Source organism: Eleutherodactylus coqui, chromosome 1 (genome assembly GCF_035609145.1).
Source record: "Eleutherodactylus coqui strain aEleCoq1 chromosome 1, aEleCoq1.hap1, whole genome shotgun sequence".
NCBI lineage: Eukaryota > Metazoa > Chordata > Amphibia > Anura > Eleutherodactylidae > Eleutherodactylus > Eleutherodactylus coqui.
Genome location: NC_089837.1, coordinates 401,022,720 through 401,036,701, shown reverse-complemented (window position 1 = coordinate 401,036,701; position 13,982 = coordinate 401,022,720). Strand labels below are relative to the sequence as shown.

Here is a 13,982-nt window from a genome sequence, read left to right as displayed (position 1 = left end):
ATGTATCTACATTAATGAGAAGCTGTATAAAATATGCAGCAAATCTGTTTTATCAAGATTCATGTCTACAAAGCAATTATTTGAAGGCCAGAATAGGATCAAAGCAAAGAGGCATCTCTACAGAAGTATAGTTGTTTCCTAGAGGACTGCCATTGATTAATTAGCCTTTAATTGCAGGCTCCTTACATTGTACCAAGAGATTCTTAAGACAGCTTCAGTAGCAAGGATCAGTTAATTTAGCTATAGAACCTTCTAGTGGATTCCAGTATTATATTCCATTCTGTTCACATGTAGCCGATTTGCTGAGGATGTGGTTGTGGATTTTGGTGCAAATTAAACTGAAAGGGTGACATTTGCTGCCGATCTGCACCAAAACTGTGACAAAATCTGCAGCAAATCGGCAATGTGTGAACGCACCCCAGGAAAATAAACTAGTGATGAGGTGATTATATTGTATTCTGATACATACAATGTCCAACATCAACTTGTTATTTCACTGGTTAATTATATAAAGAGGATGGAACCCTCTCTGTTCACTAGTACTTGGGTCACAGGGTTCCAAGTTTATCAGTATATGCAAAATCTGAAAGAGCTGCTCTCACTCTCTGGATACGGCCACGGAAGATGGAAAACAGCCGGCGTGTATTTTAACACAAATCCAGGACAAAATCCACATGTAATTGCTACAGAATTTAAGAGGGTATGTTACCTTATGGTTGGGTTCACAGGGGGCGGATTTCCAGCGGTTTGGCCACACCGAAAAAACGCGGGAATTGCGCTGGAAAAGAGCAGCTTCAAAACCTGTGACATTTCGCCGTGGGTTTTGAAGCGGTTCGGGCGCCGACATTCTGCTGCGGCTTTCTCTCCCCATAGAGAGAAGCGAGGCCGCAGCGGGGGAAAAAAAATTTGACATCCTGCATTTTTTGAATCCGCGCCGTAACGCCGGTTCCACCCGGCTTTGCCACGACGGATTGGCTGCCCCGTGTGGATGAGAATTTTGCAAATATTTTTCAATGCTGCAATGTTTACATGCAAATATGATACTGTTCATGCGCAAAACGCCATCTTTTTTTTGTAACGGCCATTCTGAGTACTGCAGGCTAGCCTGCGGATGAGAGGACACACTTTTGCTCTAAGCAAGGTGAATGGCACACCATAGATGCATTTGATGTATACACTGGGAGCTTTTTCTTGTATATGTAGGGCACTAATGTATAACATGAGTCTAACAATAGCGGTGGTCTTAAATCTACCCCATGGACACCGTACCTTTGCTCAGGTAACTATACAACACTCCTATGAGCTGCACTATATGAATACATCCAGTAACATACACTTGCACTGCAGCTCCCAACCTCCTTCTGCCGCACCCTGCTAAATGATTCTCTGGACGTGATTCATAAGTGATTTGCCACACTTGACATCTGGGCAAAATGTGTTACTTTATTGCCAGGACATAAAATAAAATGTCAGGATGGCAGCTTCTGCCAACGAGAGATGCCCATATTACACAATATTCCCTTAGGACTCAGGACGACACCTATGCCACATACATCAACAAGATGCCAGAGATTCAGGAGTCAGCCATTTATAGGCACTCACCTTGGAAGCTGACGGAAATCTCCCGAGTACTCTTCATATTTATATGTGACCACGTGCCAATCGGAGTTGTACGTTTTGATACACTAATAAGTGAAACAGAAAAAAGACAGTCATTATCGACAATTTACATGTACATTTCAGACTTGTGCGTTCAGGTGAGACTCCAAGCCCCTTTTTAAATGGAAACTAAGTCCGGCTTCTCTAACCACCAGCAATCAGCTGTTCTCATACAAGAAAGCCGCATTTGTCCACAGCAGGCAAAGTGTGGCATTACATGCTGGCTGACTAGGAGTCTGGAGTTTGCCTATAACACATTCCTTCACCCACGGCTTTTCCATCCTTGGGTTGAACTTTTTGGACACATTTCTTTTTACAACCATACTACCGTAATTATTTAATGGAAGGACAGATCAGGTTTGCAAGAGTGGGAACTGTTCTTTCAGTGCAACTCTGTTTTGGCATAGATGGGGGCCCCAAGTGGAAAATACCCCTCTATGATACCTATATACCCTAATACAAGGGATGACAAGGAGGTTGTCCATATGGGAAACCCCATTCAACAGAGCTCAGAGCAACCAATTTACACTTTAGTATTCAAGGTCCAAATTCTTTATCCACAGCATAGGTCATGATTATGGAGCCAATGCAAGTCTACGGGGCTTTTCACATGTCTGTAATTTCCACAAAGCCCTATTTCTAGACTATGCTAGAAGCATGCTCAAGGCAAAGAGTATAATGACTGTAATTCCCCATGGAAGTTAAGAAGCTGATACATTGGATCTATAATACTGATCCTTATTTGTACCTACAATATGGGAGGAAATGCTAATGATAATACAGAAGATACTAATGTAAGGCCAAGCACAAAATAACCTCACAATGCAGATATAAGGCAAATAATATTAACGAGCTTATTTCAATATTAATCAGTGATTCAACACAGAATTTGTAGTCCAATTAAAGAGCTTCACATTTTCCAGAAAACAGTCAAGTCCAAAGCTCCATAAATTGTAGCCTACACCCCTCGTCATACAAAACTAGGGAACGCATCCTATGTAGAGGGATTACATGAGCCACAATTTCCATTATTTAGTTCCTCAGTCAAGAAAATGTTCTTGTCTGGATTATACTGGATTACAAGTATAGTAACAGACAGCGCAGGAGGAGGAGGACATGTTCTGAAAATACAACCATGTTATTGCGCTGTAGAAGCTTGGCATAGGAATAGGGGAAATGTGTTTGCAGGACAAGGTGCAGTCTAACTGTGTACGTCATGTGTCAAAACAGGAGTGGCGCCATTCTACAAGAGTCTTGAACCGAGAAAACACAGATTTTAGAGCCCTGCCCTTCTAAACATAGCGTGTGATAATAAACAGACCATTTCTGCATATAAACTGATGTCCGGGGGAAAAAAAACAATGCTATTTACAATGATTGTTTATTTGTTTAAAGGGAGACAATGTGCGCCACAGCGTCAAGCCCAAAGGGCAGCTTTGTGACAGCATAGTTACAGTGCCAAGGCAGGGCACCGAAGATGACACTGGGCATCCAGTGCTTTCCAGATTGTAAGGGTACTTGCAAAAAAACAAGCTTACCTCAGTGACAAAAAGACTGTGAGCCTCCTTCTCCGCATTGTCGGGAACGGTGGAACATATATATCGCCCCTGCCTCCTTAATGTAGCAATCTAGAAGAGAGAGAAGAGAGCAACAAAGTGAGCCTTCCACAAAGTATCAGCCAGCACTTGGGCTGCTGCCTCTGCCTGTATTCTTGTCAAGGCTTCTGGAGACAATAAAACAACTTGGACTTTAAAGAGGATTTGCAGTTTTATGCAAAACACTTGATTATATGAAGTTCTACAACAATATTACTATCCCAAGTTATATAGTTTATGCACAATTTTCAGCAAAAAAAAATAAAAAAAAATCACACAGAATAAAATCACGCCAAACTTGAAAAATAATGTCTTCTCACCCCCACCCCCCCCCCAAAAAAGCTGAAAAATCTGGGCACTTTTGAGAATGTACTTTTTCAAAAAGGTGCAAAGAAATGGCACAAATGTACAATAGCAGGTGTAAAAAGACAGTCAGACAATCCCAAATGCACCAAATATATTAATGGGAACCTGTGATCACCTTTGAGCCCCATAAACTACATTAGGGAGTCCAACGACCTAGGTTTCATACTCACTGAGTGCCTCATTCCTGCACTTGGTCCCAGAGAAGTTGGTGCGAGCACACAGCACGAGTCTTTTCATACGTCTCTGAACACACTCTCCAATTCATCTCTGTGGGAGAGTGCGCACAGAGCCGCCTGAAGAGAGTCAAGATGTGCGCAGGTGCCAACTTCACAGGGCCACCCAGTGAGTATGAAACACCACTACCCAGACTGCCCGTTCCCTCAAGTTTGGGCCCCGTAACCCTTTATGGGGCATAATTCTAGTCAACTACTCTCTCCAATGCGCTATAAAATATTCCCGATTGCACTTCAGTTCCTCGCCATTTTCAAGGATGGAGTGAGAACACTTGTCCAGATTATGTACCACTCCAGGTGTACAAGCTAAATGTGTTCATAAGGTTATATTAGTCTGTTGGAATATCTTTATAGCCTGTGTCTGGTCAGTATACCATAAATCGTCTTCTACACTATTCCATACAGTTTCTTTTTTTATGCCAATCCATATAGCAGTATACATTAGAAAAAAAAAACCACACGTATATGTATACTCTCCATTGCAAAAGAAAACCATTTTTCCCCTTTACAATGGAACCCCATGAATGATGAATATCACTGCATGGCATTCATCAGAGGCATCATTTCAAGATGAAGGTCTTGGCACATTCACTAAACATAGGCCAGCAATATGATGTGAACGGAGTGTCACAGTCAAAAACAGCAAGTGTACCTAGTTCTGCTCCAGGATTACAATTGGATCCCCTCCAGATAAATCCTCATGAGCAGCTGCGTAGGTCTGTCTGCAGTTTGTTGCAGTGCATCAGTCTGCAGTGTATGCTGTTGGCTCCCAGAGCATTGGGCAGGCTGGATATAATCTGGTAGCCACTTTTCGGCTCACAGCGGGACTTGCTACCTCTGTAAAGCTCTCTTCAGATTTCAGTTCTGCTCCACTATTCTGTCTGAGGACTAGCCATCAAAGGAGAGTAAGAACACCCCCATACACATTAGATGGGAGGCTGGTCCTGCCGATGTATAATGTCTATAAGCACCTTAAAGAGGTACTCCTATCTCCGCTTGATAGGAAACCCCTGCTACAGTTACAGACCGCATGAAAGGAGCCTACAGAAACAGCCGAGGGCCATTCCTGTAACTCTCAGGGCTCCTGTACACTTGCGTTTTCTCTTGTGCGCTTTTTTCATGCAATATCGCTGCATTTTTTTAAACCCGAATGTCAATGGGACGTTCTAATATTAAAAATGCATCACGCAAAAATTGCAAAGCACAAACTTCCAATTTTTGTGCAATGCGGTTTTTTTTTTAACATTAGAAAGGTTCCATTGACATTCAGGTTAAAAAAAACGCAAGAACATCACGTGAACAAAAATGCGCAAGAAAAACCCAAGTGTGCAAGAGCCCTCACTGAAGTGAATGGGAGCCACAGGTACGACATAGCACAGCATGCTACGCTTTTTCTGTAACTGAGGGAATCATGGAAATGGTGTGGCACATTGTGTTACACCCCTTCCATAGCTCCCATTCTCTTCATTGAAAGCTACCCAAATAGCACAGATGGCCAAAAACAGAAGGCCGGATTTTCCCATCAAGCCAAAATTGGAATACCCCTTTAAGTTTATTAGAAGTTTTGTGTGAAAATTTTGTATTTATACGGTCTGGTGTATATTAAATGCTTTCTATGTCTATATCTAAGAGGAAGAATGTATTTGGTTCTGTAGCAGAGCAGTTTAGCCCATCCGATGCAAGATTGTTTTTGCACTGCTCGTGCATGCTATATTATACCACACTACTACAACTCTTTGATTCCCATTGGGTTCAGGAAACCTATTGTTCTATCCATTGTTTTCTAACAGAATAGGAATGATCCTGGCACAAGGGAAACATTCTCAGCTCTTTCCTTAGGGAAGGTTTCCCTTTCCCTTGTGAGGGGATGCCTTCTTGTTTGTGATGGGAAAAGATGGACATGAGGCTGGATGTCCTAAACACGTAAATGGCTTGTCGGAAGTTCAGGTGAGTACAGTAGTCATAGGTGGGTTTACTAGAGATTCCTTGAGACCCCCAGATGACTAATTATATACAAGGGGCTGATTAATGTATCCAGCATGCAGCATAACACAAGTATGTCATCCCAACTGGTATTGCTGCTTCTTTACATGTGCTTCACTATTATTTTTGAAAGCGGACGGATGCAGAGACTTCCAGCACCTTTGTACTCGGGAGGGCCTGGCTTCCTGCTTCTAGGGCCACACATTTTTCAGATTGTTATCACTATAATGTTGAACAAATAGCTGGGGTAAAAATAACAGCAGGAAGCTTTCACCGAGGAAATGGATTAAACACATTCTCAGAAGGTAAAAGAGGAGATAGGTGGAAAGTGCATCCATTATGTTGTGTCCATAGATGTACAAGGTTCTAGTATACATTTATACAATATGGATGGAAGTTTATGTATAGAGATAGGTAAAAATAGGTCAGCAGTTGGCCGGATAGGTGAAATAATGTAACCAATTAAAGGCTGACAAATACGGCTGGAATCATGCGTTTTATGACAATTATATTGTTCTACAGCCATCTTCAAGGGACACTGACACTGACTTTTCAGACAACTTATGCTCATCTACTAGCTTGTCTTAGGCCGATCTCACACGGATGGGCCAGATTCCACATGCGGGAGCCCACAGTGGAGTCCAGCTCTGACCGTGGCCAGCGACCCCGCGTACCTTGTTTTCCTGTACTGCAGACGCTTGTCGTCGGTCATGCGCAGTACAGATTTTTTTTCTTTAGATATTTGTACTTCCCGTTCCATCGCTAGGCGATGATGTGCGCACCCGCAGTGTCAATTGCAGATGGGCCACGGGTCGGACTGCTTCTATTGACTTCAATGGAAGCTGTCCGCGCGGATTCTGCTGAAAAATAGAACATGCTGCGATTTAAAATCCACTCGGGGGAATCGCAATCGCTATCCCCTCATCTGAGCGTGTATATATAGGCAAAGGTTCTCTATTTCAATGTGTGCGGAATACCATGGCTTGTCTGTGCGGGTGACTATCGCGAATTGTGCTATAGAAATCCGATCGTGTGAGACCGGCCTTAGTCATAATTTCTGTAATATACTTGCATTAACCCCTTAAATGCTATAGGATGTACATTTACGTCCTGCAGCATCGGGGTATGTATGAAGGAAGATCACGGGGCGATCTCCCTCCATACAGCGCTGTTATAAGTTTGGCATCCTTCACACAGGCTTTAGCAGAAACGCAGCGTTTTTTTTAATGCTGCATTTACTGCAGACTCCACCTGGTTTTAGCAGCGCTGGCATGCGTTATGCCAGAATTTTGGCTGTGTTTTGAGCACAGCTGAAAACGCAGCTAAGGCTGCTCATAAAAAAAACAATACTCACATAGCAGGTGCAGCAGCTGTCCCCAGTGCCACTGTCGGGACCTTGCGAATCCGTAGGATTGCTGTAATTGGCTGAGTCGGCTGAGTGATAGCCGGATGAGCCAATCAGAGGCAGTGCTGGATGCGTCCAATTACAGCCATTTAATGAATGAATAGCTGTGATTGAACGCATCCAGTGCTGGCTCTGATTTGCTCAGCCAGCTGTCACTCAGCCAACTCCAGCCAATCAGAGCAATCTCTTGCTGGAGGCAGGGATTTAGAATCTCAGTTACCAGCAAAGGTTCCTCTGGAGGCTGACAAGTCACGAGTGCGCCGCCGAGGACAGCGACATCACCTGCAAGGGGAGTATTGTTTTTTGTTTTCAACTCCGGCAGTGTAGCTAGCGCTGCCAAAACCGTGGTACCAAGTTATGCCATGTTTGCGCCAGCACTGAAACCGCTGCCCATTCATTTCAATGGGCAACGCAGGGCTGAAAATGGCTAAAGAGAGAACATGCATCGCTGTTAAAGACGCTGCATTTTCAGCCTTGTGTGAGCAGCGCAATTAAAACGAATGGGAGCGTTGTACAGCGTTTAGCACTGTGCTGAAAAAAGCAGCGCTAAGCTCTGTACAAAAGCAGCTGTGTGAGGGCGGCCTAAGGCTGGGTTCACACAGGGCGGATTTGCTGTGGTTTTGCCGCGGTTTTTCTGTTGCGGTTTTGCCGCAGAAGAAATGCTTCTGCGGCAAAACCACTTCAAAGGTTAATTTTGGCTTGCAGATTTTCTTGCGGAAAAATCCGCAAGTGTTTTTTTTCGCAGCGCTTTTAACTTTTTGCCGCGGATTTTGCTGCGTCCATAGAGGTCCATGGACAAAAAGGCGCTGTGGAAAAGACAGAAGAATGGACATGCTGCATCTTTTAAAACCGCGACGCAGTTGCATTTCCGCACTGCGGCTGTGCGGAAAAAATCCGCCCTGCGAGAACAGCTTTTTTGCAAAACTCATTTGTGCTGCATTGCACTGCAAACGCAGCGGATTTGCCGCAGTGCGGATATGCAACGGCAATCCGCGGCAAAACCGTAGCAAATCCGCCCTGTGTGAACCCAGGCTTAGGGTGCAAACTACAGCAGATAAGCGGGTAAGGAGAGCCTGGTGTATTTTAGAACACTTGTTAAACTCAGGTATATTTCAAGATTATTAAGTGCGACTTCGTGGCCATATACAATGCCCCACAAATGGTTAAAACAGCGGATGCAGTGTCCTTTGAACAGCCCCAACAGGTGGTGAACCAGACAGTCAGCAGGCTCTCCTCTAATCAGTGTTCTCTCTCCATTCATATAGGATTAGGGAAAGAAGGTGTTCTGTGATCATGTTATTTACTAGACATATTGTAAAAGCCTGCTGTTCAGTACCTGAAAATCATCATACGGAAATAGGAGCATTTCCCGAAGTGCATCGTTCAGGATTTGTGTCTTCTTTTGCACAATGACATTCTCGTAGTCAATGGGTTCAATAAGCTTTGGCTTTGCCTGAAAAAGAAAAACAATTAAAAGATCCATTAGCGTTATACTATTAACCAGAACAACTTTAAAGGCAAGGGTTAAAAAGTTTGTGCCAGCAGCAGATTTCTAAGCACATTGTTTGTCCTGCCCTAAACCATCACATTATATTTGGTGTTGCCACCCAAATTATCTACCTGATGACAGCACATCGGGGACCACTTGCATCAAGAGCAGACAGGGCAACGCTTTAGTGCACCTTCACATTTAGCGGGTTCTCTGCAACAAATATGCTGTAAATCCACATTGGCCAGATCCGCACCCAAATTTTGTGGACTTGACTGCGCTTTTAGTTGCTGATGTGCTGCAGAATTTAATCCAAGGGTTGGAATGAGCAGCAAAAATAAGAATGCTGCAGATTTTTGGTGGAGAATTTCTGAAATATGTGAAGATGGCCCTATAAAGAATCTTATCGAGGACCCATAAGTCATCTGGACACGTGGGGTTTTATTAAAGACTTGCTCCCCATCAGATAGTTCTGAAGCATCTTGTTATAACTTTGTGTCTAGCCATTTCTGTTACTCCTCCTGTAGGAATAACTGAGCGCTACCATTCCTCTTGTCTATAGGGTCTGACCAGGTCCTATCAGTGCTAGCAAAGCCAGACTTTATAGGCTGTGTAGGAAAACAGGGGAAGGGTTATTGTCCAATTGTCAATGAAAGGTACCTTTACAAGGAACAACTATTCTTCAGATAGTCACTCAGAAAAGTCTTTGAAGTGTACAAATGACAGTCGTTCATCTGCTCTTACACAGAGTGATGATTGTTCATTAGTTGTTTGCCGAGATATAGTTCATAGGATATCCCCATGGAGATCATTTTTATATTCTCCTTTGTTCCTGCGGTATTTCCCGCTGAAGATCGCACGCACTCTGAAAATCTGACTCTTCTCATATCATCATGAGTGTGCTCACCCATAGACTTAGTTTATGGTGCTCTTCCAGAGTGACTGGCTCCCTTACAGTTCCAGGGGGCAAGGAGCCACGAATGCCCTGGGCCGGGCCTCAAGTGCATGCTTAGGGCTACCTGATAAGCTCCTAATACATAAGCTGCTGGTTAACCCACTCAGGCTGGAGCTCTGCTCGCCATGCGGTCTTGCATAGCACAGCTCTCTCACTCTGTCCCCCCTCTGATCCCAACTCCTGCGATCTTGCATAGCACAGCTTTCTCATCCCCCCCCTCCTCCCATCCAGTCTCTGGCACTCACTGTGCTCCAAGAACTGGGGAGTGGGGGGCTGAGGAAGCTCTGCTATACAAGATCGCAGGGAGTGCAGAGCTGTCAGACAGCAGCCACTGAGTGAGTGGGTAAGGGCTGCTGGAAGGGGTTAAGGAGGCATTCTACTGTTGTCTAAAATTATTATTTCATGGGGCATACAAGTTTTCTCTGAAACATACAAGTCAGGCCCTCTATATACAACATATAAGAATCTTTGTCAGATTAGATACTATTCTTGTACTACAGTATGAATAAATACCAATGCAAATGGGTTTTGAGAAAGCAAATGCTCCTTGATGAATCCAACAGACCCACCAGATATCACATTATAAAGCAGCTCAGTCACATATTGGATTCACTCTACATTTTCTTCGGCTTACTGTGATTGAAAGTTTAGTCCCTCTTATTTGTTGTGCTTTTGCAGCAATTTTCCTCGCTTATAAAGTACTAATAGCAATTACTGCCCATTAGTACTTTATGCAAAACAATCGCTAATCTTTGGAAAGATTATCTGTGCATGTAAATGTGTCTTTAGATGGATGGTTGTGTAAGCGATTGAATTCTCCATAAACACACACAGTCATTCCACTCTGTTCATGGAGATAAATGTACAATTGAATAGGCCTTTGTCATCCATCACCCATGGATTACAATATCAAAAAGTATATTAAAAAGACAGTGTGAACACAATCTTAACAGTATAGGGAAAAAATAAGCCCTTTTGTGCAAAAGGACCAATGCAACTGATTCACTGCATCCATTCAACTCTTCAGAGCTGCCAAAATGATCCACATTCTTGCCAATCAATCTGATAAAACCAGTCAAATTCCTGAATATTTAATACTTCCCAATCCAATTTCTCTCCCACCCGCACACTCTCCAGCTCTTATTTATTTTTGGGTGGGAAAGCGTGTTGTGGATTCCTTGGAACTCAACAGAAACACATAAAAATGAATTATGATGATTTTATTAGGAAATTTTGGAAAATTAAAAAGTGAGCTATGAGTGTTTCACATTGGGAAGATCATTTGTAATAATCCTGTCTATATATATTTGATATTACTTACGTTTATAGGACTATTCATTTCTAATTTCTCTAATATTAATCTATAATACAGTTCCTTACAGAGACATCCTAGAACTGCATACAATGTGTATAGCATATGTTCCTAACAATATGCAGAGGAGAGCCCCGACATTGGAGCGCTCTTCTGTATAAGTATACTAGTAATAATTAGGAAATTATAGTACCAGGATTTCTGGTGGCACAATGCACTACGTAGCTCTGCTACATGCTACATCCATCCTAATTTCCAGACATCTCTCACAGAGCTCTGCTACATCCATCCGGCTTTCCAGATATTACACACACAGCTCTACTACATCTATCCCGATTCCCACATTACACACACACAGCCCTACTACATCCATCCTGATTCCCACACATCTCACACACAGCTGTGCTACATCCATATCATCTAGATTCCCAGACTTCCCACACACAGCTCTACTACATCTATCCTGATTCCCACACATCACACACAGCTCTACTACCTCCACATCATCCAGATTCCCAGACATCACACACACACAGCTCTACTACATCCATCCTGATTCCCACACATCACACACACAGCTGTGCTACATCCTGATCCCTTCAGCTCATCCAGCAGGGATGACAACCAGCACAGCAGAGTCCTGGATACAGTGATGAGCCCCAGGTCATGTGATCCCTCACTCCACCCACACATGTGATCACAGGTTCTGGTAGCTGCTGTCCTGATCTGTAGGTGGCTCTTTGGGTTGGTGCTTATCAAGTATACAGTACTTTCTACCAAACACCAGAATGGCTCCTCCCACAGCAGCGCTAGTCACGTGGAAGTGACGTCACCGCAGGTCCTTCAGCCTGCTGAATCTCTGTGGTGGCGGTAGGTCGGTGTCTCCTGTAAGGACCGCTAAATTGTGTCAGAGATAATAACGGCTTAGTTGTATTCTCATTTTGTCCTCCGATTCCAAGAGCCCTAACTTTGTTGTTCTTCTGTCAGTCAGGCTCTGTGTTTTATATATGCTGTAGGACCTGCGATGACGTCACCGTTATGTGATCAGGGGCGGAGCATGAGAAGCACTCACATACATACTCATGGACAAGTGGTCGTTAGTAGTTTGACTACAGTATGCAAAGGAGAACTCCGATGCTTGAGCTCTACTCTGCATACTATAATATACATATGCAGAAGAGAGCTCCGACGATGGACCTCTCTTCTGCATAGTGTTAGAAGCATGTGTCTGACCTCGCACAAGGGAACCATGCAGAGAAATCTCAATGTCGGACGAGGTCTGACACTGGATTGGAAAGGGTTGAAACAATCAAGTTCAGATTATAAGAGATCCAACCTCAAGCAGTTTATAAAATCCAGATCAACATTCCAGCTTCATAGAAAAAAAAGTTCTGTACAAACATTTTCTGAACTACAAGTGGAAATCATCTAATCAGAGTACTTGTGAAATTGCCTATTGCCCTGCTCCTCGGGGTCATGCACACCATGCAGGCAATACCGTCATTCTTCTGTTTATTCCACAACGCAACCTTTACCCTTCAATATAACGGTTTGTGGAGAGCATCATATTATTGCATAATAATTGGCAACAAGTTGTGCATAACTAGCGAGCTAACGACCATTTACGAGTAGAGCTATTTATTATGGCCTGAAGAAACTCCATATAAATCCATGAAGATGCTTGACACCAGTAAAACACACCAGTGGAATAATAGCAGGGTCGAGAGGGCTACCAATAATCTCTCCCAAGGCCTTTCTGTCTGTGGCCCACCACAGTTGTGCTCTAAGTTTTAAGAAGTAGAGTCTTCAAAATAAATAGCCTTCTGAAGCAATACGGCTCGCCAGCTTCTGGAATAGTGGTTTTGTACTACATATACATACAAAGTGTACTCCAAGAACATGCAGAGCTTTCAGCATACACTCTTATCTTAACGAGAAAAAACCTTGACTTCCTTCATCTCATGGGAAAAGGAAGACTTGGAAAACCTTTTCTTAATTGTACACTTTACTCCCAACTAAATCACACGATAGAGTCATTAAGGAGCCATACTTTCCTGCTGACTACCCAGGCAGAACAAGCCAAGTCACATGCAGCAGGCTAATTACTTCTCCAGCTCTCAAGACTTGGTGAGATAAAAGGAAGTCTAGTGTGTGTTCGGGTGAGTTAGTGGGATTCTCACATTCCGACAGTATGGCCAACGAAGCATTCAGCTGTCGGTAACCATGTCAAAGCTCCCATAATTACCTTCCCCGAAAAGGTGGACGTCTTCAAGAATAAACGGATATGTGCTGAACTCACAAAATGAGCAGCAGAGACTTTGCTCTGAACCAATGACATATTTCTCTTGGCCGGCATATTGAAAATACAACAAAATGAATAGTCCCAGAGCAAGAAAGCCGAGCCAGGAATATCTATCACATGTCGCGTGTTTACAATAATTAGTGCTTCACGGGAGAGGTAAGGATCCAGCGAAGGAACAGCAAGACGCATCCGAGGAGGGGAAGACAACAAGCAGAGACTTTTGGAGGAAGTCAGTTGGAACTGATCTATGGCAATTTATAGGAATTTTTTACCATATAAAAAAGCATTACTAGAGGTTCTCGGTAAAGCATATCTACTCCTGTTACTAGAGGTTCTCGGTAAAGCAGATCTACTCCTGTTACTAGAGGTTCTCGCTAATGTTACTAGAGGTCAGGCGCAGCTTCCCTATACATTCAATCCAACGAGTAAGTCTATAGTGTGCGCCATATTCACCATCACAGCAAATACTAAGCTTTTAGAAGTGTTGGAAATGGGCATAATGTTGGCAAGTTCCTCAATTTGTGCTCGTAGCTATTAACACTTGTAATTAAATAATCAGAACAAGGCCTGTCACTTACATGACTCATGTAAAAGTACCCCGAGTTTAGACTTTTCTATGGGAGTGGGTGATGATGCTAATTGACAGACCTATCGCATGGCCTAGGGGCACCAGTCGTGGACAC

At 43.3% G+C, this 13,982-nt stretch overlaps 1 protein-coding gene across 1 annotated transcript in view; it reads right to left on the bottom strand.

Moving 5' to 3' along the window:
• Positions 1-13,982, bottom strand: part of DOCK9 (dedicator of cytokinesis 9) — a 165,349-nt gene that overhangs the window by 126,416 nt on the left and 24,951 nt on the right. The window contains exons 2-4 of the mRNA XM_066588817.1: positions 8,578-8,694; positions 3,198-3,287; positions 1,603-1,685 (exon numbers count right to left, since the gene is read on the bottom strand). Coding sequence (XP_066444914.1) covers positions 1,603-1,685; positions 3,198-3,287; positions 8,578-8,694 — 290 coding nt within the window. The remainder of the gene's footprint in view (positions 1-1,602; positions 1,686-3,197; positions 3,288-8,577; positions 8,695-13,982) is intronic.